This window comes from Aedes aegypti, chromosome 3, assembly GCF_002204515.2.
Source record: "Aedes aegypti strain LVP_AGWG chromosome 3, AaegL5.0 Primary Assembly, whole genome shotgun sequence".
Lineage (NCBI taxonomy): Eukaryota > Metazoa > Arthropoda > Insecta > Diptera > Culicidae > Aedes > Aedes aegypti.
This window is the reverse complement of record NC_035109.1, coordinates 136,635,049-136,663,015: the sequence shown is the minus strand read 5'-3', so window position 1 is coordinate 136,663,015 and position 27,967 is coordinate 136,635,049. Positions and strand designations below refer to the sequence as shown.

General features: G+C 39.4%; 1 protein-coding gene across 4 annotated transcripts in view; it reads right to left on the bottom strand.

The window, feature by feature from the left end:
- Positions 1–9,611: 9,611 nt before the first annotated feature.
- Positions 9,612–27,967, bottom strand: part of LOC5575615 — a 984,994-nt gene continuing 966,638 nt past the window's right edge. For all 4 annotated transcript variants that reach the window (XM_021853786.1, XM_021853785.1, XM_021853788.1 and 1 more), the window contains 2 exons: positions 13,785–13,962; positions 9,612–13,699 (listed from right to left, as the gene is read on the bottom strand). In XM_021853786.1, the coding sequence (XP_021709478.1) occupies positions 10,737–13,699; positions 13,785–13,962 (3,141 nt within the window). In that variant the 3' untranslated portion in view covers positions 9,612–10,736. The remainder of the gene's footprint in view (positions 13,700–13,784; positions 13,963–27,967) is intronic.

Below are 27,967 nucleotides of genomic sequence, written 5' to 3'. Positions count from 1 at the left end.
AATGCAAACAGTGTGTTCGCATACGCGAAGAGGATCTACGCGACGTGTATGGGTGGCTTGATAAGCACCGATAGCATCAACCATCATCGTTCATCGATAATGGATCCCTGCAGAAACTTGCGTTTTTTGACCATCTCGCTCTATCCAGTCAACCATGTTTATGGTGGAGCGACCCATTATAAAAGCCGAAGAAGAATCGTGTTCGGTCTCTTTTTTACGACGACAACTCGACACCGACTACAACCATCATCATCAGCAAACGAGAGTGAACAGTTTCCCACCCACTAGAGGTGAATTTCGTTATTTTGAATTATCAGTGCAAAGTTACGTAGTTTTTAAGTCAAATTAAATTAAACCAAGTTAGTAAAATAAAGTGCATTTGAACTCAATAAACTTACCTGTGTGAAAGTGAACCCTGGTGTACCTGTAAGAAAAAGAAAAGAAAAAGAAACGTTGGACTTACCTGCAGTTGAGAATTGTGTCCCCGTCGTGCGGTGTGGTGAACAGAAAATTAGCACAGAATCACGTTTCAAGCTGAGTTAATCGTTCACAGTGTTTTATGCAACTTTGGCGACCTGTAACTTAAAATAGTGACGTTCTGGAGCATTTCTGAGAACAGCATCAGATTCAGTAACCCCAAATCGATTAGAAACACATAATTCGATCATTGAGACATGTAATTGTGCCATTTTTGTTACGCTTTGTTATCTTTATAATACCTATTCATTTCGTTTTCCCAGGTCAGAAATTATTTCTCTGGATACGGGAAAACCTGAAATTTTTGAAATCTCGAGATATTTCGTCCCGATCGTACAGGATACCTGTAAAATTTCACCTCAACTTCATGAGGATCTCATGATGAAATCCTACGTTGAAAACAGCTATTCGTATATTATGCTATATCCATTTCGTGAAACAATATATCGTACATATTACGCTATTTTCCTACACCATACGAATTATTTGGACTTGACGATGCAGAAACTTTATGAAATGTATGAAATATTTGTAAAATACAAAGCTCTTTCAATAACTTCTTCTGGTAAGTAACTTACAAGCATTAAGCAAATTCCAAAATAGTCCTTCAAATGCTTGACTAGGAATGGTTTCCAAAATAATTTCATTTTTTTTTTGAGTTTTCGTATAGATTATTTTTATGAGTCTTTTTGTATATTATTTAAGAAGTAATTATCGTTTGATTTCTTCAAAGATGATTTCAGAAGATTATTCCTATATCTCTCAAAGACTTTTTGTAAAAATTCCTTGATTCCAAAATTTCTGCATAAATTCTTTCACAAATTCCTCTTTGAAATTTATTCAACAATTATTCCAGGACTGACTGGAATATGTCATTCGTGTTTCTTCAAGATTTACTTATGAATTTCTTCAATAATTGTTCTTAAATTTACTCTAAACATTTTTTGGATTATTTCATGGGATTTTTTAATAGCATCCCCCTATGGTTTTTGGTTTATGAGCAGTGTTGATAGACTCACACTCAAATCTCAATCAATACGCTCTCCCGTGAGAGCAAACTCATTAAAGATCTGCATCGCACATCTCACCTTTAAAATTTTTAAGTAAAATCATTCAATCAACTCAAACCGTAAAAAATGATTCAGTCGCAAAACCCGTCAAAAACTCGTGAAACCCGAATGTGGTTGTTTACGTTAGAAAGGATTACTATAATTTTACCAGACTAACAAGAAATTATTGCCGTGTGTGAGTAAACTGTGGAAATACGAGATAACGAGTCAAACAGGTGAGCCAACTAATCCATGATTTTTTGACTGCTGAGTTGCGTGATTGACAACTCACGCATGAAAAATCTCAAGCGTGAGGTATTAGAATTTGAGGTTTTCACAACTGTTTATCATCTTCATTATCATATTCGATGCTGTGTTCCATCCTTTGGCCGTGTCGCTTGCTGCTGCGGGGCGGGTGATGTGGACAGGATCAATCGTATTGCGCGTCGCTCGCGTAGCACGATAAAACAGTGTCCAAGATCGCGGATCGCGTATGTAGTGTTTGATTCTTTGATCGTATCGCTTAATTGTTCTTGCGAGGGCGCGCGATGAACATTTGTTCGGCGTACAAAGCGTTTATCGAATAATATCGCGAATCCGGTTAGGTGTTAATGTATCATGGATCGCATCACCAACTAGGTGACTCCCAGATCTTTACATTATCCCACTAATCCCATATCCTCTCAATGGCAACTGTGTAGATGCAGAAGATTCTTTGGTCTCTAGTAACAATGGTTGTCTAACTAACGTTCCTTTCCTTCCCCGATGATCGTGAGGACGTGGCCGACGCCGTTATTGATTTTAAAATTTTGAGCTTTCGATTTGTGCACATTGAGAATGGTAAGCTAGTCCCATGCCCTATTCATTAAGGTGAAACAGCTTGGAATCAACATTCAATAATGTACCAAAACTTTGAGGGTACAAATCACGCTAAAGAAGCATCAAACTACAGTTGAATTTCTATTTTAGCTTTGTGCACTAGCAGAAAGCTTAAAATAAGAAGATTAACTTTGTACGTTCATTATTTGAAATTGTGAGTAGGGTACAAGCCGGCCATTGTACCTGCCATGTTTGGATTCCGTGATGTGCCACCTTGAATATATGTGCAACATCGATTTCTCTAGTCAATCACGGAGTATCAACTACGAATTTTACGGTCATCTATGCTCATGCTCAGTTGGGATTATTTTCGATATCGTTGTTAATTTACTGAAAGGCGTGATTCACCTATACTTGCTGATTTTTCAGTACTCTTCCATATCGACATAACTACCGGCTGTTTCCTCTATTTGTCCAGCCTTCCTCTGTATGAAGTCCACTTCAGTTTTTGGCTTAAGGTGAAGATGAATCGAAGCCAAACCTCAAATTTTCAAGAGCACAAATCTGGAGAACCGAACACCCCTTTGAGCTGAAAACTTAATCGATTGGTCACCACCAGCTAGTGACCAAAACGAATAAAGTTTGAATTGATTTCTTGAGAAAATACAGGAATACCTAAAGGAAGTTCAAAAATAAATTTTGGATGAAATTCTATGAGTTTTTTTTTTTCAAAGGAATTTCTTGAGGACGTTTTCTTGGAAATATCTATCTTTCTGCACCTGAATCAACTAGATATAACAGCAAACTTTCTTTGTGGATTTAGGAGTTCCTTGAGAAATATATGTGGCATTTTTTAAAAGAGTAAATTATTAAAAAAAATTGAATAATTTTTCGGGAAATTTCGGGTTATATATTTTGGCATCCCTAGAGGTATTTTGTAAAGATGACATTAAAAATAAACTTATAAATATATTTGAAAAATCAATTGAAGAATTTCTAAGGATCTGAATGATTCTCTCTCTTGGACTTTTAATCACTTGCACATATCTGTGGAGAACATTCAGGAAATAAAAAACAATAATAACCAATAATCTGAATCTGAATAATTCCATAACGACTTATTTTGAAATTTTTTTTTCGAGAAATTCAACCTTCCAAAATGAACCTCGAACACTCTGTTTTCGTGTTCAAACCGGAAGTCGCTGATTCATTTGTACCTCGTTTGCAACCAGTGGTGGAAAAGTCCGCACTCGTCTGCTTGGGACAACATGTCAAAAGAAGTAGCAACAACCTCGGGAACGTTTACTCGCGAGTATCCGAGCAAAGTGTGATTTATTATGGTTTTGACAGACAAATTAATTGTATAACCATCAAATCGACAGTAAACCACTAGTTTGTAGTCAAAAACCCTTGGAAACCATAAATCTCGGGAGGGAAGCAGTTTTTTTTCCCAAAAGAACAATATGACTCTGAACAGCTCCGAACACGTTCACGAATCACTTTAGCTTCGGTTACTCGGGAGCACGACAAGCTCGAGTAAACTAGCGCTCTGACGCTCGGGAGCGTTTGGTTTTGTTTTTGTTCCAGTTCAGCAGAACTGTTCGCCACTTTCCATCACTGGTTGCAACCGCGGTCCAAATTTTGATTCAAATCCTCGGTTGCTTCCGAGAACGATAGCACAAAACAGACAGATACAAAACAGTTGGAATCCACGCTTATCAATTTATACTTATCGTGTCTTGTTGTTTAGTTATAGTTAAATCTTTCTTTTTTTTTTTCATAAAGTTAGCGCTAAATGTTACTTAAAATATTAGTCTTAGTTAATCTGCATAAGTGAAACTTGTATGCAAGCGAAGTAACTGTCTGACCCGGGGATCGCACGTGCGCGCGGGCGAGTGCTTTTAGAATTTTGTGTCACGTTTACTTCGTCCCACGTTGTTTGTTTTTTAATTCGGCTGGTGAAGAATTTGAATCGGTGGATGGCGCTATGCCACGTGAAAATGTGGATGATGTGGAAACATGTTTTAAAGTGATACAAGTTGTTAAAGTGATAAGATTAAATCGGCAAACAAAATTAAAACGGCACTAGCATCACACGGTCGTACGTTCTCCTTGACTTTGCAGACGCTGGTCAGTGGAGCAGGCCTTCGTGCCTCTGAAGAAGGAGACAGCGAGAATAGGCCTGATCAATAATTCTACCGAAACGTGTACATGGTTACAATTAGAGATGGAGGTATGCTTTGTGGTGTAGGTGTTGAGATAGTGTTTGATGGGGGTGTGTTTGAAGTTTTTGGAAAAAAGCTTAAAATTTTCCATTGAAATACGTTGAAAAAAATTCTGTAGAATTATTTGGATTAATCACTAGAAGATTTTTTGTAGCATTTCCTGGTTGGAAACCTCAATCACAACTGTAAAATATGTAGTTGTAAGAAACCCAAGTAAGTGATTGCAACTAGAAATTTACGCATATTAGAACCTAAAATAGCAGGCTCTTTTCAGTGTCGTGCACTAAACCCGACTTGTAAAAATTGATCGCAATCGTACCTCTATTTCTCCTCATTGTTAATAGTTTATGTATGACTCCTTCACAGATATGTTTTAACATTTTATATTTCTCCCAGGTGCTCCTTGAGATTTTGCAGCTTATACATCAAACTTCAGTGCTTGCCGTTCCGTTAGAAACTATTGGAGTCAGGGAACATCGAGGATAACGAGATGATGGTGTCCTCCGACGTATCGGCTCTTTTTCCCAGTGTTATTTATTTCCCTGAAGCCTGAAGCAGCTACTGGAGTAATCAGAGATAGTTTTTATTTACTTTACGGCATTCTTTCCTACTCATAATTTCCTCGATGAATGGATGAAAAACGTTGATACGTCATTTGGCCTGGTGAGTTGCAACTGGAATGTGATATTTATCATAAAATTGATCACACAAACCCTTTTTTTAATAATGTTAACTAATTTTATTAGTTTCTTATCTAAACCGCCCATGTCCCGGTTCTGTTCTTTTGCTAGTTGTATCATTTAATTTTTGAGTAGATTAATGTTCTTGCGTGATGTTTTTGCTGTCCACATGCTTCTATTGATCCCGACATCTCTTCATCTTCGACGGTTTGGTTAGTTAACGCAAACATTCTCGCTTTTTGATATTTTCATTAAACTGAAATTTTGCTTATTCGTCACACAAATGCAGTTCCTTTGATTTCGTTTTCTATCTCTTTCTAGCTGTAGGATGCTGATGATTATTTTTTTTTGGAAAATTCATTAACGATTACTTGTTAGTCGTTTTGTATGTATTACTGAGTGAATATAATCAAAGTTTGATGATTTTTATCCATAGTTTTAAACTCAAGCAGTGGAATGGTGCTGACGTGTGAAACGAGGTTTTTGAGGTGACTAGTTAATCTACTGCCGTCATGATTTGTTTGTTTTTTTTTCTTTCAATTTTAAACTCAAGCATATGTTTCATTTAGTTGGAGCATAAATAACAGTGATAAAACTTTAAAATTAAAATAACAACTTATGTTAGGCTAAAATCTTATAATGGGATGACACTCGGAGAATCCTCTTAAAACGTTTTAGAAACGATTTGAGTTTTACTTGTTAGTTTTTCTCAGTATTCAATAATGTACCTGTTTTATATATATATAGTTATATGACACTCGATAAATCGGTTGAAATGAGTTGGGAAATGGGGGAAATTCGACATTATTTGATATTTGTTTTTGGTGGATATGAATTTGGTTCATTTCAATGATATGGCCCGAAGAGCTTTGTTTATTTTTTGATTCACTAACATTTTTACACAACTTATATTCGAAATTTAAATCATACTCAGCTTACTTTATATACTAGCGCTTTGAAACTCTCCTGTTACGGCGTAAGCTACTGTTATTTACGCATACAAGACTTATTTATTGCTTAACCTAGTGTGAATGCGCCATTATTTTTGCGATTATCTTACAAAACTATCATCAGTTTGCAGCATATTGTCACACATCGAACAGATATGGTACCATTTTTCGCAATCACGCGAAGCTATCAAGTATTAAATTACAGTTGTCCATACAAGTATATTGCAATTCGATCGATTAATGGCGTGGTTTTTGGAATTATTACACTACCAGCTGTGTCTTCTCAACTCATTTCGAATGATATCTGTTAGACCACACGACTGATGTCCTCACATCGATTGATTTATTAGTTATTGTATTTACCTATTTATTCATTCCATGACTGAGTGTCAATGTTTAATTTATCTCTTTCGGTATAGATGTTTAACAAATTTTCGTCGCCACTCGTTCAGTTTGGCGCTCTTCAATATCTAATAGAACACAGTTCCAATTATCAGGTTTTGTATCCTTCTAACAACGTACATTAATGGATTTTGTGTTCATCGTTGATTGATTTCGCCTATAACTGAAAAACATGAGTGAGAGCTCGAATCGGTACTGTCACATTCAGTTGGTTCAATACGGTAGTCGTGAGTATTCTATGCTACAGTTTTATGCCTTAGATGTACAACATGCTTGTATAAAATTGTAAATGTTCCACCCTTATGGATAATGATAATTATGTTGTCGTCAGTTTGAAATACGCGTGGGAGGTTAATTGAGTTGCAATCGACGACAATCGGTGTTGGTTTGAGGGATGTTGTACCGATAATAACGTGTAAATTATTGGTTTAGATTTTCCTGGTTTTACGATTTAGTTTGCACATGCAGATGGGCATGACGTTTACGTTGTTGATTGAATCATTTTCGAGCAAAATAGTATCTATTCCATTCCACTGGAGCCATCATAACTTTTGCGAATATTTGAGCACACTTCCAGAAAGATTTGTGAAAGGCTTCCAAAAATATGTTAAGTTCCCAGAAATGTGGAAGGTTTTTTCCAGAGATACACAAGGCTCTCCCAGATGCTTGGCAGGATTCTCTCAGATGCTTGGAAAGCTTCTCCCAGATGCTTTGAAAAATTCCCTCAGAAGATTAGCAGGCTTCTCAAAGCAGCTTGAAAAACCTCTCTCAGATGCTTGAAAGGCTTCTCCTAGAAGCCTTCCATTCTCACAGAAGCTTGTAAGGATTTTAACAGAAGCTTGGATCCAGATGCTTGGAATGCTTCTCCAAGAATAATGACTTCTCTAAGAAGCTTGGAAAGCTTCTCCCAAAAGCTTGCAAAGCATCTCCTAAAACCTTAAAAGGTTTCTCCTAAAAGTTTGAAAGGCTTCTCCTAGAAAATTGAAAGGATTTTCCTAGGAGCTTAAAATGATTCTTTTCTTTTAGAAGCTTGAAAGGCTTCTCCGAGAAGCTTGAAAGGCTTCGACGAGAAGCTCGAAAGGCTTCGACGAGAAGCTCGGAAGGCTTCTCCGAGAAGCTCGAAAGGCTTCTCCGAGAAGCTCGAAAGGATTCTCCGACAAGCTCGAAAGGCTTTTCCAAGAAGCTCGAAAGGCTTCTTGGAGAAGCTTGAAAGGCTTCTCCGAGAAGCTTGAAAGGCTTCCTCGAGAGGCTCTAAAGGCTTCTCCGAGAAGCTCGAAAGGCTTTTCCCAGAAGCTCGAAAGGCTTCTCCGAGAAGCTTGAAAGGCTTCTCCGAATAGCTCAAAAGGATTCTCCGAGAAGCTTAAAAGGCTTCTCCTAGAAACTCGAAAGGCTTCTCCGAGCAGCTTGAATGACTTTTCCAAGAGGTTTGAATGGCATCTCCGAGAAGCTTGAAAGGCTTCTCCGAGAAGCTTGAAAGGCTTCTGCGAGAAGCTTGGAAGGGGGAAAACTTCTCGAAAAGGCTTGAAAGGCTTCTCTGAGATGCTTTAAGGGCTTCTCCGAGAGGCTTGAGAGGCTTGAAAGACTTCTCCAAGAGGCTTAAAAGGCTTCTCCGAGTAGTTTGAAAGGCTTCTCCGAGAAGCTTGAATGACTTCTCCGAGAGGCTTGAAAGACTTATTCGAAAAGTTTAAAAGGCTTCTCCTAGAAACCCGAAAGGCTTCTCTGAGAAGCTTGGAAGACTTCTCCGAGAGGCTTGAAAGGCTTTTCCTAGAAACTCGAGAGGCTTCTCCGAGCAGCTTGAAAGACTTCTCCAAGAGGCTTGAAAGGCTTCTCCGAGAGGTTTGAAAGGCTTCTCCCAGAAGCTTGAGAGGCTTCCCCGAGAAGCAGGAAAGGCTTCTCTGAGCAGCTTGAAAGGCTTCCCCGAGAAGCTTGAAAGGCTTCCCCGAGAAGCAGGAAAGGCTTCTTCGAGAAGCTTGATAGGCTTCTGCGAGAAGCTTGGAAGACTTCTCCAAGAGGCTTGAAAGGCTTCTCTACGAAGCTCGAAAGGCTTCTCTGTGAAGTTTAAAGTGCTTCCCCGAGAATATCGAAAGGCTTCTTCGAGAAGCTTGAAAGACTTCACCAATAGGTTTGAAGGCTTCTCCGAGAAGCAGGAAAGGCTTCTCTGAGAAGCTTGAAAGGCTTCTCCGAGAAGCTGAGAAGACTTCTTCAAAAGGCTTGAAAGGCTTCTCCGAGTTGCTTAAAGGGCTTCTCCAAGAGGCTTGAGAGGCTTGAAAGACTTCTCCAAGAGGCTCAAAAGGCTTCTCCGAGTAGTTTGAAAGGATTCTCCGAGAAGCTTGAATGACTTCTCCAAGAGGCTTGAAAGACTTATTCGAGAAGCTTAAAAGGCTTCTCCTAGAAACTCGAAAGGCTTCTTCGAGAAGCTTGAAAAACATCTCCAAGAGGTTTGAAAGGCTTCTCTCAGAAGCTTGAAAGGCTTCTCCGAGAAGCAGGAAAGGTTTCTCTGAGAACCTTGAAAGGCTTCTCCGAGAAGCTTGAAAGGCTTCTGCGAGAAGCTTGAAAGGCTTCTGCAAGAAGCTTGGAAGACTTCTCCAAGAGGCTTGAGAGGCTTCTGCGAGAAGCTTGGAAGATTTCTACAAGAGGCTTGAAAGGCTTCTCTGAGATGCTTAAAGGGCTTCTCCGAGAAGCTTGAAAGGCTTCTGCGAGAAGCTCGAAAGGTTTCACCGAGAAGCTTGAAAGGCTTCTCCTAGAAACTCGAAAGGCTTCTTCGAGAAGCTTGAAAGACATCTCCAAGAGGTTTGAAAGGCTTCTCTCAGAAGCTTGAAAGGCTTCTCCGAGAAGCAGGAAAGGCTTCTCTGAGAACCTTGAAAGGCTTCTCCGAGAAGCTTGAAAGGCTTCTCCGAGAAGCTTGAAAGGCTTCTCAGAGAAGCTTGAAAGACTTCTGCGAGAAGCTTGGAAGACTTCTCTAAGAGGCTTGAAAGGCTGTGAAGCTTAAAAGGCTTCTCCGAAAAACTCGAAAGGCTTCTTCGAGAAGCTTGAAAGACTTCTCCAATAGGTTTGAAAGGCTTCTCCAAGAAGCTTGAAAGGCTTCTCTGAGAAGCAGGAAAGGCTTCTCTGAGAAGCTTGAAAGCCTTCTCCGAGAAGCATGAAAGGCTTCTCCGAGAAGCTGGGAAGACTTCTCCAAAAGGCTTGAAAGGCTTCTCTGAGATGCTTAAAGGGCTTCTCCAAGAGGCTTGAAAGGCTTCTCTGAGAGGACTGAAAGACTTCTCCAAGAGGCTCAAAATGCTTCTCCGAGTAGTTTGAAAGGCTTCTCCGAGAAGCTTGAATGACTTCTCCAAGAGGCTTGAAAGACTTATTCGAGAAGCTTAAAAGGCTTCTCCTAGAAACTCGAAAGGCTTCTCTGAGCAGCTTGGAAGACTTTTCCAAGAGGCTTGAAAGGCACCTCCGAGAAGCTTGAAAGGCTTCTCCGAGAAGCTAGAAAGGCTTCTGCGAGAAGCTTGGAAGACTTCTCCAAGAGGCTTGAAAGGCTTCTCCAGGAAGCTCGAAAGGCTTCTCTGTGAAGCTTAAAAGGCTTCTCCGAGAAACTCGAAAGGCTTCTTCGAGAAGCTTGAAAGACTTCTCCAAGAGGTTAGAAAGGCTTCTCCGAGAAGCTTGAAAGGCTTCACCGAGAAGCTTGGAAGACTTCTCCAAAAGGCTTGAAAGACTTCTCTGAGATGCTTAAAGGGCTTCTCCAAGAGGCTTGAAGGGCTTCTCTGAGAGGCTTGAAAGACTTCTCCAAGAGGCTCAAAAGGCTTCTCCGAGTAGTTTGAAAGTCTTCTCCGTGAACCTTAAATAAAGGATTCGAACACTATTTTTACAACTCATTATTTTACGTAACCCAAGTTCCGTCATACCATCAACGCGTGCAAACCAACTTAAATCATTCTAACCGTATCAACAGATCTAAGATCATCAACGCATCTAAAAGTCTAATAAATAACATTACCTTCTAAATCAATAAGATGCCCTAACTTTCAACTTCTTCAACAGAATAATTACCGTAGAGAACTTACGACCTAACCTAACACACCAACCCTACCCCTACCCCTATTTACAAACGAAACAGCAACCGTCCTCCCCGCCGCTGCTGTCGGCGTACCCCTAGGGAGAGAACACCCTCAAGCTGCGTAGCAGTGTGGCCAGCACATTGGCCAAACACTCGGCATGCAGTGCCAGCTGGCCGGCACCCTGCGGGCCAACTCGCACACAGGCCAACTCCCGGAAGCTGGACGCCACGTCGTGAATCTTCAGCACAATGTTCCTGGTTTGCAGCGGTGCCGAGGTGTACCTGGTCAGGTCCTGCGCCAGCTCGGTGATTCTTCGAAGCGCCGAGAGGCACGCCGTCAGGTGTTCCGGTAGGTTGGTCAGATTGGCATCGGACATGGACACGACCAGGTGCTTGGATGACGTTACCAGATGCAGAGACTGGTCGGTGAGCTCGTCCTTGGCCCGTTGGAACTTTTCCTCGTCGATGCTGGTGCCGCCGCCGGCCGTTTGCGCAGCGGAGCACATCGCCGCCACTTGATCGAGCTTGACAAGGAGACCAGCCATGGCAACGTCCGTCTTGGACATCAGAGTGTCCACGTTCAGGATATGACCGTTTTTGTTGGACAAGATTGGACTGCCCGGGTTGCTCAGGTTGGTCTTGCGGGACATCTGAGGCGAGCAGAGCAGGGAAAGTTGCGGCTTGTTCTCGGAAGAGGGATTCTTCAGGCAAACCGGTGGACAGTCGCTGTGGGATCGGTAGTGTCCGTTCTGACGGTTGGTCGGTGTTGGCGACATGGAATGCGTCACCGGGGAGGAGGATTTGTCGGAGAGTTCGTCACGGTTGAAAGCTCGTTCAATTTCCCTATAACAATTTGGATTGCGGTGTAAGTGTGGCGAACCGATACCAGCCGTTCGGACTGGAGAATTGTTGGCTGAGGTTGATAGAGTAAACGTGATGGGGTTTTTGAGAATAGGGACAGGACTACGAATGCAGGGTTTTTGAGGGACGGGAGGTAACGGGGGTTTCTTCGGGGGCAGTGTAGAGAGGATGACCGGAGGAGGAGAGGTGGATTGTTTTTCGAACCGCGGTGGCAGCGATGGTGGATCCATTTCGTAGTAGTTTCCTGAGTTGCCGTTGGTTTTGGCGTAGTTGGGAGAGCGCACGGGAGAGTTCAGCTTGAGTTGAAGTTCGGCGCTTTTAGGAGGTCGTTCAGGGGGGGGACTTTTTTCGGGAGTGTGAGGACATCGTTTTGGAGGCAAAGCAAGGGAATCGTTATTGAGTGCCCCGTTGGGTGCTTGTTGGTCTGAGGCTTCTTCAGTCTTTTCTTTTTTCGTTTTTGTACAGCAGGAGAATGGGCCTTTTCTATCTACGGTTGGATATTCTATAACGTGACCATTGGTTTTCTCGGATTGAATGGTTGAATTGTTGGCGTTAGCCGCCTCGCTGTTGCTATACAGGTCGTACTCGGTGGACTTTTCTTCTCGCATCTCTGGAGGATAGTAGACTTCAAATCGGGATTTGTCGTACTTGGCCAGCAGATTGATTGAGTTGGTCTCGGTGTTGATTCTAGGCCTTGGAACTGGCTGTTCGACGTGGTTGAGGTTCTTGGCATTGGTAGTATTGTTGTTTGCAATTTGATGGAGGCTGGAAGGGTTGGTTTTCAGTGCTGATGGTTTGGTTTGATTCGTGCCTGGTTCGGAATCGGCTAGGCCCGGCGGAGGAGGAATGATGTAAGACAGGATCTCCTCGGGGGTCAACTCTACGGCTGGAGTTATCTTTTGCGTAGGGGGTTCTATGGTTACCTTTTTGAGGAACTCTTCGAGATCACCTACAACGGTGTCAACATTGGATGTGTCCTGTGCTGCTGGGACTGAGGTTGAACCGTCATCAAATCCTGTTGGAGGCACGTTTAACACGTTCAGGTTATCCAACTCGTCTGGAGTTTGTGGAGGAGGAATCGAGCGAAGATCAATAATATCTGGATCAGTTTCAATAATTGTTTCCTCGCCGATTTCGTATCCGTACAGCTCTGCAATCTTCTTAGCAGCTAGATCCGTGTTTCCCGCACTGTCACCACTACTCGCCTCCTTTAGTTGACGTAGATACTCCTTCAGATTCATATCCTTTGTTTCACAACCGAGAACTGAACTGTCCGGGCTGTGAAGACCGAAACTTGTTCGGAGAGTCTTATTTCTTAGGCTAGTTTGAGGCATCTGGTTTGCATTTTTATTGTGAATCGGTGAACTGTTCGGTGTGTACAACGACTCCGAGTCGCTCTCACTTTGCGATAGGTCGTTTCCAAGTGCTTGCAGGTCGCTGAGGATTTGACTGAGGCCTTGAACTTTCCGTTGAGTTTTAGGAGTACTCTGCGCTGAGTTATTGTCCAGCCGGCCATTAACTTCACTGAATGGTGCAGTGTAGATTGAGTTAAGACCTTTGGCAATGCCATCCAGGCCTTGGTTGATCGTTTCGGAGAGCAGAGTGAGCGAGTCACTGTGTCGAAGTACTCCTGGGGCATCTTCATTAGAGGACTGCTTACTGCTGTTTAAGCTTTCGCAGTCACTTTCAACGTCAACGGAAGTCTCGCGCCAAAGGTTCAACTTGCCAGGCCGTACGTCAAACTCGTGACAGTATTCTCCGTGCTCATTGAGATATCGTTCCGAACTCTCCACCATTTTCTGCATTTCGGCCACTCTTCGCAAAACTTCCTCATTGCGTGCCTCGGACATATTATGCTTCATGGAACCTCCACCAGCTCCATGCTCCAACCCGTCCCTAGATACTCGCGGATGGCGCAACTCGAAACCATACTCGTCGTGACCGCCCAACTTCAGGTTCTTGTTCGACGTGAGGGTGTTGTTCATGTTCCGGTCGCAATCAGATTCCGATTTCGACGGAATGTACACCGTCTTGGTTGAATGATATGGCGGCGGCATCAGGAAGGCCATACTGTGGGTTTGCTTCTCCGACGGAAGATAACTCCAGCTAGCGTGCAGTACCGTGTGCTGCGAAAGATAGGGCGGTGCCAGATCTTCCACCGTGGTCTCCCTTTCCTGCTCCAGTGTGAGTTCTTTGCCTGGAATGAGAGGGTGCGTTTTAAGATCATTGAATCAGAATATGGCGGAACAAATTCTCCGGAAGGGGCATCAAGGAAAACTTACCGGCCATTAGTCGATAGTACCCGGCGAGAACGATGGCAAATTCACAGGCGTCTCTATCTTCCATCGAGAAGTTGATCACTCGGTCGGGATTTATGAACACGGTTACCGTGTTGGAGACGTCGTCATCTCGGGTCACCACAACGCGGGTCAGATCCTCCAGATTGCAAATCGGTTGCGGCTGGAAAGAGAAGCAAAATTTGCGGGTTAATTAAAAGATGACTCCCTATTTCGATAGCAATTTGAATGATCTCAATATGAATACTGAAAAGAATTCTGATATTGTGTTCCGACGAAACTTATTAGACTGATATGGTGTGTAGTAACATCGTTTTAAAGGATTTGATGAAATCGATTAGCGTCAAATTTGCCCAACGCTACTTGTTAGGAGAACTTAAAATAGAGTGAAACGATTTTCTTCATTCGATAAAATCCGTAAATCGATTCGACAGTGAAATCAGATTTAATAACTTATATGTTTTGGTAAAAGTTAACTTCGTGCCACACATTCTGTATTTAATCATAGACTTGGTGTTTGAAAAAGGTTTGCAGCAAAATCTTCATAGAATCATTAAGCAACAGGCGCTACGAGAAATATTCATTCTAGAACATAGAAATTTGTAAGACATCAAAGTTAGTTTCGCTGCGCTCATCTCCGGTAAACTTTGATCCCAACCGTAGCTACATTCTCACATCTCCAACTTGCAACAGGAGATAACTTTTCCGCCAAACCCTCTCGGTTTTTCCATCATCGCATCCCACACATAAATTTAGTCGCACTCTGCTAACAAGCTCACCGCGGATATCGTTCGTCTAATAACTACCTCTCTGTCACATCCCCTTGCACTTTTCTGCCGGCAAAACTAGAAAGTGGAGTGAAACGATAATCCTTGGTCCAACATTCTTACCAGTTGATCCAACATCGTCGTTTCGTTGCACGCTCTAGGGCATAATTAAAAGCGAAGCAGCGCAGCAATTCGCGAGGTTGGTGTATACAGGGGCGTGGTCAGGATTTCCAACAGTTAATTCACAATGTTTGCGCGAAAACGTTCAACAACCTGCCGCTTCAAGCTCCGCATCCTTTTCTTCAGGGAAACTCACATTGGGCAAAGTGGAGTCCAAAACGAGACTTTGTACAGTTTACAGCTGCGCAACGATTCAAGTTAAAGCTACTGCTGTATATTGTAAGAATTGTATAAGGAATTCCATACAGTTGCTCTACGAATTATCTAGTATAATCCCTCTAGTTTTCTCCCAGGAACAACTCCAACATTCTTCCTGACAATCATCAAAGATCTCTTCAAAGTATTTTTCGGAGAAATCTGACAAAATTTCGCCCATTTTTTTTATGTTCCTTGGAGTTTGTTTTGCATTCTCAACGTACTAGATTATAAATTTTACCAGAAATCTTTTCAAGATTCCGTCATTCACTGCTGGAAGAATTTTCCAAGTAATTTTCATAATATTATCACTTATGATTTGTCTGGAAGTTCAACTTATGACACCTGTTGAACTTCTACAATTTTCAACAAAGTCTTTTGTATAATTCCAGAACCAGAATTCATCTTGGGATCGCTTTAGGGATAGGATTTCGATCTACTTCAGCATTAGCGCTATTATTCATCGTATCAACCTCAAATTTTCCACTATGGCAGATATTCGAACTTTCCTAGAATATAGATTCCTTTTCCAAGCGTAATTTCGAGAAAGCTGTTTCGGTTGCAAAAAAAAGCAATACTGTTTTTGGAAATAACATCAGTTATCCACTTTGCACTTTTTCACCGAAAGCATGGACGAAGACGTACTGAGCGAATGCTTCGTAAAGCCCAAGGAGGACGGTTCGATTTTGCGTCGTCGGATAGATTTTGCTCACGGTTTCGCGCGTGTTTTTGTCGCCGGAGAACTTTTTTTTCCTGTTTTGGAGCGTCTTGCCAAGAAGTTTTGCTGTCAGTGTCAGTTTTGTGTTCAGTCGAGGATGGATTACCAACTGGTGAGTTCGGTTCATGCTTATGATAACACATTTTTTCTTGAAAGCGTAACTTTTATGTAATACTAAAACAAACTTTGTGTGGTTCGTCACTATAAGTGTCGGCATTATGCTTTTTTCATAGAATTTCAATATACATATATTTTTCTCTTTTTGACATTATTAAAAATTATCTTTTGAATTGTTCGACTTTGTGAATGTTGACGTATTTTTAAAAACTTCCACCATATAGAGACAAAATGCACAGTAATACTCATATGTAATTTTCAAACAAACTGTGTATGCTTCGGTACTACTAGTATCGGCATTATTCCTGTTTCATATAATTTAAAATATATACATGTAATTTTCAGTTTTCGCCATTAATAAAAACGTCTTTTGAATTGTTCGAAATTATAGATGTACGTCAACATTTTTTTAAATCTTCAAAAACTTCTCGCGACAAAAATACAAAACTAGCTTTAAATATAAGTCGTATATTTCCCCCTTGTCCATGGATCGCATCACCGACCAGAGGTGACTCCCAGATCTTTTCCTCCCTCACTAATAAACACCCTTCCCGTGGTGATTGTGGAGATGGTCTCTAGAAGCATTAATCATTACACCCTAACATTCCTTCCCCATCCCAACTTACTGTAAGGACTTGGCCGGCGCCGTTATTGATCAATAATATTAGATCTGCTAAAATTGCACTTCGAGAGTAAGCGGAAAGTCCCATTCCTTATTCATTTGGATCGTAGTGCAATTCTTACCAGTTCCGATCAATCACGAAGTAGCAACCATTGACATGTACAGTCAGTCTATGCTATGCTATGCTATGTTATGAAAGCATGGACGAAGACGTACTGAGCGTAATCTGACTAGCGATCGACTTAGCCATGCCACATTATGATTAAACTTTCTTCCCGCACTCCTGTGTGACTTACTTCACCGGGCACTTATTTACATTATGGATAAACTTCGCACTTCGGATTTTATTCCAAACAGACGCCGTAAAATATTTATAATTCACGAAATTTTAAGAAATTCCCTGAACAACCGAAAATAGAGGAACTTACGTATTCTCGTCAGTCTAAGCCGATGCCGCGCTTCTTTTGTAATTTTCTCGGACATCAGCAGACAACTTCCGTGTGTGTCTGTTTTTATTTATGCGTTGCTCAATCCTCTATCGAATCACACCGTCAGACTTACAATGACTTTTAAAATATTGCTGTGTGCGTTTGAAATGCAAATATCAAATGCGGGAACACCAAATGCGGTAAGATATTCACAAGGAAGGCGAAGTCAAGAATCGTTTTTCTTCGCTAGGTTGGCGGTGATATGGATCATGGTTGCTAAGTATCCTTTGATTGGTTTGTGTTACCGCATTTGGAACACATTCGAGCTAGATTTGCACGTCAAACGCAAACAGCAATACTGTTGGAAATGTTCTTACAACTCCAAATCAGCTGCATTTTGAGGCATGTTCACTTCACTATTGTTTGTTTAGTCTCGGAAATCTTGTAAGCGGGAAGCTGACAAAACAAAGAGTGATCTGAAATTTGGTTGCCGATAATAGTCGAATGGTACCAAAGCCGTAAGTCTCCCTAGTTAAAAACATAAATAATGTTTTCATCCGTCCGGACAGAGAAAAAAAAACTTGTTCGTCTCAATGTGTGCGTGATCTTCGGCGAAGAAACAGGTTCCTTTGATTGTGGTGTTTTCGCTGTACTGTGAGCAGCTGTCATGATTGTTCGGTTGAAAGGAATAGAGGTCTACAAGCAAACTGTCACGAATACCAAGGCACGATCAATCTAACACAAGTCGATTTCCTCAGAATGAAAACGTATCGATGTTTGTTTGACGTCATTTGAGCTTTTGGTCAACGTCAGTCCAACAAGGAAGTAAATGCTCGGTAGCAATTATGTTTATGTTTGCTTTTTCACAGCAAACAAAAGCAATGATGTGACAGTTCTCACAGCAAACAAAGAAAATTCTGTCAACATTGCAGTACTATGCAGGCAATTGGATTGGACTATTGTGCTTATATATTGTGCTCTGCAAGATAAATCCACGTAATGCGATTATCTGAAAATGTCGATATACCGTCGCAGTGATAATGAAAATCATCAAATGTTCTAGATTTAGCAAATTTGAAACATTTGCGTCCTTGAAGAACGAAAAAATCCAAGCCTACTTGAATTTTGACGTTGCGTTTGAATTGCGCGCATATCTTCTGCGCGTTAACGCCGCCGCTTGATGTGGATTTAATATAAGCGCCGCAATATTGTGCTTATATTAATGGCGCCAATCAATTCTAAAAAAAAAACTTTCTTATATTTTATTATGTTGAAGGGATGGAGGGAGATGCCCGTAGATCTAGATTTTCGAGTTTAACATTATATTATAACGTTGAAGTGCTGTATTTTGACCACTCACAATGAGCCGTTAGTTGTGAAAATGGGTACGACGACTAGAGGCAATAAGTAATAATTTCATTGCATTATTATCAATAAACGATTAAGATATATCAAAATCTTATTGCACGATAAGAAAGCAGTCTTGGGAAAGGAATGTTTTGCCTCGGTTTGTATCAGCATCATTCACTGCAATACCGAAAAAAAATCAGGTTCTCACTGATCAAAGCTAAATAGGATGGAATTACCCTACCCCCATAGTATGTATTTTTTTTACAAATAAATTCAAGACCTTTTTAAACAACTCCTCGAGAAAAAATAATCTTAAAATTAGCTGGAGAAATATTTTTCGAGATATTCTAAAAATGTTTCTTCACATAATGCTTTTCAGGTTATTCTTTCTGGGATTCTTAAAAAAATCTTTGAATTTCATGAAGATTTTTTCCATGGGTCTCTATTTTAGATGTTGTAAGGATTTTTGATTGCGTTAGACAATTTTATGGTGTTTTTTGACTCCCATTCTCCCTATGGCAAAAATTTGTGTAAGACATCTCAAACCCCCTTTCCTTCATAACACCTTACATAACTAATGGACAGCCTCTGATGAATTTTTCAAGAGATTTACTGTTTCACCGGAGTATTTCAGCATCCTCACGCTTCTTCAAGGACTTGTTCCTAAGTCAATATGGATCATTCCATGCCAAGTGTCAAAAAACAAACAAACATGCAATGGACCATCGACAAATGTTCATTCATTGAACCAAATTCAAATGTTCATTCATTTCAAACATGGGGTCGTCCATTGATTACGTAAGGGTTTATGGGGGTAGGGGGGTGAGGTTGAGATTTCTTACGCGTCATACAATTTATTTTTAATTTTCATACAAACAATCTTACCATGGGCGGAGGGGGGTAGGTTGAAAAACACCTATAATTGTCATACGTAATCAATGGACAGCCCCCAAGAAGTCATTTTTTTATGCCAATCGACCCATGGGATCCCCCCCCTCCCTCTACCGTCATATTGCAAATTTGACAAAAACCCAGTTATTTTTTGGATACTGTTCTGCCAAATATACTTACTTTCAATTTATCATCGACCGAATATTTTTTTATTTAAAAAAAAATATTCCATCGTGTTCATCACACATTGTACTGTCGAAAATACTTAACTACTCGAGATTTTTTGAGTAAATATTACGAAATTGCGTTTTTAAGTTGAAAAGTCCTAATGTTCCATATAAAATCCCAAGCAATCTTGGATTTCAACGAAAACTTAATTGTTCAGGGCAAACAAATAATAGTTATTCAAAAGAAGTTCAAAACAAGGGGTTGGACACTCCGCGAACTGAAATTTATCTCAGCAATCGTAGCAGTCACTGATGTTGTTTGGCAATGGAAAAATACATGACATTTAATTTACTTTGTATATGTTTATGTTTAAAAATTATAAGTTTTCTTTCGTCATTTTAAAAAATAATTATTATACAGTCATCTCTCCCTTACTCGATATTGAAGGGACCATCGAGTTAGGGAGGTATCGAGTTAAAGAATACAAAACCAATACAATTGCGATCCAAGGGACCATCGAATTAGCCATGAAAACCAACTTTTACTATGGTTCTCTAACTCGATATCGAGATACGGAATATCGAGTATGGGAGAGTTAACTGTAGTATCGTTATTTTAATAATGGATTATTATCAAAAAGCAGACAAACTATTCAAAATTTTGAATCAAATGAGGAGCTGCTGTAACATGAGTCCATGTCCCATTAAATAAATTAAATTATTAAAAATAAATATTGTATTTGCATTGCATGGTTAGGAGATAGGATTTTGTCTTTATATTAGAATATTCCATTTTCACCCGCCCATCAACACGCCGTCCGCTACCAATACCGCTACCAGTTACCATGACCACCATACGGTTGGTAAGCGTGGAACCAGGAAACCGTTGGCTACCACGGGAGAGAACGAGAGAGAGAGGGCAGATAGTTGGGGCTTGTTAGAGCGATAGAGTTTCAGCACGGGCTGTTAAGTTTGAGCTCGCAAAGAGTACGGATCGAGCGTGGTAGTCCTAATTGTGCCCGCGAAGTTTTGTGCCGGAGTGAAGAAACCGGGTGTGAGCCTTGATAACTGGCGAAGATTGAAAGTGTGTCCGAAAACAACTACGGAACCTTTGGTGTGGGAGAAGATAAAACGGGCCGATACCCTAAAAGCGTGCACCCATTTTACCGCGTCGCGAGTGAGAAATTCGGAAACCGACGTCGGTTTCCCGCCAAGACCGTCTCGACGCGAGTGCCCCTTAAAAGTGCTGCGAAGCCGAAGCAGCGTCCCCAGACAGGGTGTCTACTACCTGGAAAAACCTGGAAAACCTGGAATTATCAGGGAATTTTATTCAACCTGGAAAAAACCTGGAATTCTCAGGGAATTTCGATTACAATCAGGGAAATTATTTTGAGGCATTAATGCATGATAGAATGTGTTTACGACAAAGGATTTTTGCGTCAAAATCTAGAGCAACCATTATTTGCAAGAAAATTCTTGTCTATCGAAAAAATGTTCGGCTGCGCCGCTATCAAAACATTTTTTGAGCTGTTCAAGGAGGATCCATTCGAATATAAAATGTTATCGACTTACCAAAACATGATTCACAATTTTGATATCTTCTTCTTCTCTCTGGCGTTACGTCCCAACTGGGACAATGCCTACTTCTCAGCTTAGTGTTCTTATGAGCACTTCCACAGTTATTAACTGAGAGCTTTCTATGCCAATTGACCATTTTTGCATGTGTATATCGTTTGGCAGGTACGAAGATACTCTATGCCCTGGGATGTCGAGAAAATTTCCAATCCGAAAAGATCCTCGACCGGTGGGATTCGAACCCACGACCCTCAGCATGATCATGCTGAATAGCTACGCGTTTACGCGTTATCTGGGCCCCCACGATCACGATTTTAATATCTCTATATTTAATCAGTAAAAGATTAATATATCTAGGGCCGATAGCTGGTTTCTTTTTAGAGAATTGGTCTTTATTTTCATGCAATTCTCTAAAAAATATCTACTTTTAATGAAAGTTATTTAATCATCATAATTATCTGCAAGCAAGATAAGGAAAATAGAGGATTCCTTATCTTGCTTGCAGATAATTATGATGCTAAATTTCTTCTTAAATTTTTCAAGAACAGCTCCAGAAATTATCCTAGTGGTTTTTCCAGAGATTTCATTTAAAATACTATCAGGAACTATTACAGGGTTTCCTCCATAAATTCTTCAAGAAATTCCTATACCAATTTTTTCAATAATTATTCAAATGATGCTTAAAGGTATTTCTCCAGAATTTGCTTCTGGAAGTCCTCGAGTACTTCAATGTTAATACCTCCAGTAATTTTCCCAAGGATAACTTTGAACAATTTTCCAAAGACTATCCTAGGACTTCCTTCAGATATTTTTCACTAACTTTTCAACCGAATTCTTCAGATCTTTTTATGATTTCCACGGTTTTTTTTTCAGAAGACCCATAAATGTTTATTTCAAAGTTTATGGTAAAACTCGTTCAAGGATATTTTTTTTTTTTCAAAAAACACGACAATAACGCCATTTCATCTACGGTTATTCCAAAAAACTGCTCCAAAAATTTCTCGAGAAATTATTCGAGTGAATCTATTAAGAACATTTCAAATAAATCCTCAAATTTTACCTGTGTTTCAATATTGAGCTTCCCTAGTTTTTTTTTCTATGAATTTCTCCAGCATTTTATCCACGGATTATTGGAGCTCTTTCAAACATGTTTAAATGAATTAGTCAAAAAATTCCCATGGAATATTCAAAAGTTCATTTAAGGTTCCACACCAGTAAACACCACAGGATTTTTTTCACGAAATCCTCCGATCATTCCCACACTTTTGTGGATTTCGTTCTATGTTTTTTTCAGGAGTTCCTTCACAAAATCTTGCGGGATTTTATCCAGAGATTCAATTGATTTTTTTTTTCAATTATCTTAGCAATAATATGGAAAATCTTGTAAAACTTCTTTAACAGTGAGCTCTTATAGAAATCCTTACTCATAAAGGATGACTTAAGAACCCTAAGATTCGCTTTAGTAATACGCCACAAGTTTTTTTAAACAAATTCTCAGCTTCCTGGAAAATTTCATTCACATTTTCTTGGAGAAATACATAGAAAACTTCTGGAACAATGCTTGCAATTTTTTGAAAACATCAATGAGAAGTGTCTTAGAAATATTGGATGACTTCCCAAAAAAATCTTAGAAGTAATCTCTGGAGAATTTCCTAAAGGTATCCTTAGCGAAATTTCTAGTTAAAATCTTATGTAACTTCTGAAGAACAATTTTGTAGAAAATCCTGAAAAATCCTTGGAGACAACTGGAGTAGTTTCTGGTTGAATATTCCAACATGTTTAAACGACACTCTTGGAGGATGTTCTAGAAAATCCGTTGGAAAAATCGTTCCCGGTTTTCTAGAAAAAATCAGGAATAATACATGAAGTAATTCCTGTTAGAATCCCTGATGTCTTTTTCTTCTTCTTTCTGGCGTTACGTCCCAAGTCAGACAAAGCCTGCTTCTCAGATTAGTGTTCTTATGGGCACTTCCACAGTTATTAACTGAGAGCTTTCTTTGCCCATTGACCATTTTTGCATGTGTATATCGTGTGGCAGGTACGAAGATACTCTTCTGCTCTGGGAATCGAGAAAATTTCCTTTACGAAAAGATCCTCGACCAGTGGGATTCGAACCCACGACCCTCAGCATGGTCATGCTGAATAGTTGCGCGTTTACCGCTACGGCTATCTGGGCACCTACTAATCCCTGATGTATTTAATTTTTAATATTTTGAGATCCAACACATTTTTTTAAAGAATTTCCTTATTTTTAATATTTTTTTTTTGTTGGAGAGATTTCATAGGAAATAATCACAAAAAAGAAATCTTTCAAATAAAGTTATATATCCATTCATCAAACCTGAAAAAAAAATTGTCGTAAGGCACGAGAAATTTCCAAAACAAGTCTTAGAAATATTCTCTGATAAATGTCTGGTCGTATAAAACTCTTTTCTCCTGGTTACTGTTAGGTTTCGTTTTTACTGTTTGGTCTCTTTTCAGTCTCTTTCTGGTTCCTGTTTCGCAACCAGAATAGCTTCATGCACAATATTTATAATAGTGGTCAAGGCAAACTTTGTCTTGTCATCAACTAGCCTGTTGGAAAACGTCATGTAGTTCCCCATACAGAGTAATACATTAGTCTTCTCCTCTTTTTTTCGATTATTTCGAGGACTTTTCTGAACATTTTCCTCGCACGAACATGTCGCACCTTTTGTCGAGTGAAACAATAAAAAAAAACTTATGCTAATCTGTTAATCCGCTCTCAAGCCATTTCGTGACATACAAACACCACATTTTATTTATATAGATGTTTGATTAAAAAAAGAAAGTAATCTGGATTTTAAACAAATTTAAATTTACAATTTCGTAACAATTATGATTAACCCTCTTTTTCGTACGCCTTCATTCGACTATTTCATTACCAAAAAAGCGTTTTTATAAAAAAAAAATGCTTGAACAAGTAGGGTTGCAAATGGGCTAACTTATTCGAAACCAGTCCAAAATTAATTACTTGTTTTCCAACAGAAACATTATTGTCTATCAAAAAGTTTTTTTATTGGAACAGTTGAGTGTTGAGTTTAATTGATGTGTATAGAATCATATTACGTAACTAATTTATCTGATTCAGTGTGTCTTAAGTTTGTCGAAAATCGATGGAGCCCTTGAGCTTCCATAGGAATGGGAATGTTAATTTGAAACTCTTGAACATTTACGAATGAAATGTTCAAGAGTTCTAAAATGAGTTCTGAAATGATACACTTGGAAGTTCCGTTACATTCGCGATGATGAACAGAGCACTTACAAATGAAATCAGAGACTCCATCATTGGCAATCATTGCTCAGAGGATTCGAACATTCATTAAAGAGAAATAAAGTAAATTTGAATAAAATTTAAACTTTGGTATTGTTAGCTCCTTCATATTGAAAAAGCATCAGCATGCGTTGAAAATGTCTTGAAGTGAATTTATACATTATTAAATCAAAAACACTTCAAAATTTGTCATTATTTTGATTCAGCCCTATAAAATTGAAGTATTTCTTGAACCTGGAATTATCTTGTGAGCCCTGGAAAAACCTGGAAATATCAGGGAATTTCATTTCGGGAAACGAGTAGACACCCTGCCCAGAGCTTTCATCCGACACCCATTCCCTCCCCACCGGCGGAAGCGACATCGCTGTGAGCGGAGCGGCGGCGAGGGCCCAACCTAAATGTGCTCACGAGTGGCAGAGTAGGCAGCCCCTGAGGTTAAAGGTGAGTTGCATGAACCTCTAATTTGTTATACTGCCTAATCATGAGAACTAAGCTAAAACTAAACTCTGTCATAAGATAATAAACTCCTTTCGTAATTGAAAGCATGCGATTTCATTATTCATTGAACAATCTATAATTATTGATCTTTAAGAACTAGTGTAGGTCCGAAATAATTATTTGCAAAACGTCAGAAGAGATTTGAGTCTTAGAACTCATTTCAAACTTCTGTTGGCCTATTAAACAAGACTCCTACGTCAATTTACACCTACAGAATAAGATCATTTTCAGTTGTTGCAACTAAACCTTTCTCCTCAACCGAAAGAGCATGTCTTCGTTTGACTACTCGAGTAAAGAACAGCATCAGTCTATATAGTTTATTTTTATCTCCCCCGTTTTCCTCGCTTTTTTCATTTTTCCCGCAAGTGGAGTTTGGTATGAGTTCCTTAACATTGACCTGAAAAAAAACCCGCATAAATAAGAACCATATTTGTACAGTTTCCGAAATCATCCTCAACCATTCGCGACAGTATCTAAACAGTTTCGTATAGCACCAAAAATAACAATAAGTCCACCCTACCACAAACTGTTTCGACAGATTGACAAATGTTAAATTGAAAAATAACAATATGGGTAATAGGCGGTTAAGTTATGTAACCATTCAAAATCAGCAAGTTTCCCTAACAAAATTTTCTGTTTACTGTTTAACAAATGGTGGATATATTATCCATTTTTCTACAAATCTACAGTAACGCAAACAGTTCGAGAACAGTTGAACAACATATTCGCAACAAGCACAAATAACGTATATGCAATGATTGATTTATGGTGCGTTATTGTATTTTTACCAAATACTATACTGTCCAGTTACGTGTATACTGTAAAACTTGTATCATTATCATTTAAAATTAAATAATAACGCAATATATTATTTAGGATGCTACTATTTATTTTATTATATCCAAGACGTTTGTTATTAGCATCGAAACCAAACCTTAAATTTTCTTGAGCACAAATCTAAAAACCCAGACACCGTTCACGCTGAAAATTTGATCGATTGGTCACCACCAGCGAGTGACAAATCGATCAAGTCTTCAGCTTGAACGGATGTCTGATTCTCCAGATTAATGCTCTTGAAAATTTGAAGTGTCGTTTCAATTAATTTCACCTTAATTCAAAAATTGTTAGATTGAAACATTATTCACTATCTATATAAATAAAAATGGAACGGTGTTTGTATGTCACGAAATGGCTCAAGAACGGGCCAACGGATTTTCATGAATCCTTCACAGTTGAATTCGTTAAGGGTTCCGACGTGTTCGTGTGTATAAAAATCAAAGGATATTTAACGGGAAAGTTGAAAAAACAGGAGTGAACAGAACTTCCATTTTCCACGGGGCGTTTCATGGCGTTTTTCAACAGCCTACTTGATGGCAAGACGAAGTTTGCCGGGACTACTAGTAATACATATTTTTTAACTCTTATCACATTCCCGTTCTGGAGTGAAACCTATAGTTGTCTCCTAAGTGATGACCCTCTTGTGTCAACGATTCTCTGCTGCGGGTTCGGTTGCGGGCCGAAATTCCTGGGTATTGTGTTATTTAGCGATAGTCGAATTCGTCGAAACTAAAACGGAGGCGAATTATTAAATAATATTCTAACACGTAGGTTTCTGGAGTTTTCTAGCAATCTGCTTGCTCCCATCAGTTCTTGGGTGATTATCGTTATATCTCGTGCTTTTTTCCTGGACGGAACGCTTGACGGGTGTTGCGGGCCGTATTTCGATAATATCATAAACCACGGAAGACTGAACTGGACACTTTTTCACTAGAATGAATATTTCTTTTTGGCCGTTTTCGAACTCTTTTTTCTTTGTTTTGATCTGAAAGATGACAGAAACGCAAAAATCACGGAGATACACACGCTTAAAAAATCATAAAGCGTTTCAAATTTTATAGCCGATTTAATTTCCTATTGTCATTCTACTTTTTTGTAATAGAAGAGAAATCTGTATATCCTAATGAAAAGAGCAAAATGTCGCGAATTTTTTTATTTATGTGAAACAAAAACAGAATAAAATAATTGAAAACTGCACAGCCAGCATGCATTTTTTTATTGTGTATAACAAACACCAACGTGTTTAACTGTTTCTCAAACTGTTTAAAATCGGTATTATATAGTAAAATGCAGTTGCGCAAATACAATTTCACGAAAGGTTATATTACATTGCAACTATTTCAAATGAGTTAGCAGTGCGAAATAATTTTACAATTTTTGTACGCTATAATAAATTGTCTCTTTTCTACATACATTACTTAAATAGCTTTTTACAGTTCAAGATTTCAGATCCTTTATTGTTCAACGTAAAATCAATCGTTTGTGATACACTTACATTAACAGAAAGAAGAATCATACTGTTTGGAATAATGGGCAAATTGTATTTTTCTATGTGGGAAGATACTCATCAACGGGAAATTAAAGAGTTCATATTTAGGAGCAAGGTATCTAGAGTAAAGTAGTTCAATGTGTCAGAATGTGGAACTCGCCATTTTGAAATACCAGGTGACAGCTGGCGAGCTTGTTTTGGTTTGAAGATGCTAACCTAAGAAGATGTACCTGGTTATAATTTCCATAGCCACACTCCATCTTGTTTTATTCGTCTTTTTAATTCACCCAGGTCATGGAAGAAATTTAGCAGCCTAGTAGCTTATCTTCACTTTAATCAGTAAAATACTTGCATTTTACATCCTCTTAAACGCATGAAGTAGATGATGCGAGAGAAAATTTTCATTTAACTGGTAGGATTTGTTTTCTGTGGTAAACAATCCCATAGAAACGATACATGCAAACATACTCGCCAGCTATCACTTTCACCTCCTCTGTAGCAGACCTCACCACGCACCCACTGACCAAGGTATATTGAAGAAAGGTACAGCAATCTAGACAGTCAGTGGATGCGGGGAGTGGTAAACAGTGGGGGTAGTCGGCCAGCTGGCGAGTTCGTTGAAGTTATTTTCCCCTCTAGTGGTTGCCTGTGGTTGCTATTGTTTCCATAGGATTGTTTATTTTTGATATTAGGGGTTTGGTAAGGGTTCATTCAAATATTACCTAACGCAAAATTTGTCAATTTTAGACCTCCTCCCACCCCCACGTAACAGCTTTTGTATAGAAAATTTGAAATTTTTGTATGGACCGTAACACTATGTAAGACCCCCTTCCTCCCCCTGTTGCCCCTAATGAGAAAAAAATTCAAAAAAATTTCAAGTAAGTTCTTGGATAATAGATATTATCTCAAATATTATTTTAATTTATCAGTTTTCAGATTAACAATGAACTCTACGGAGCAAAATACCCAGTTTAGAGTTGCTTTCTTGCAGGGGACTGGCCAGGATAACCGCGGAAGTATTAAATGGAGGCTGTAACCCGTA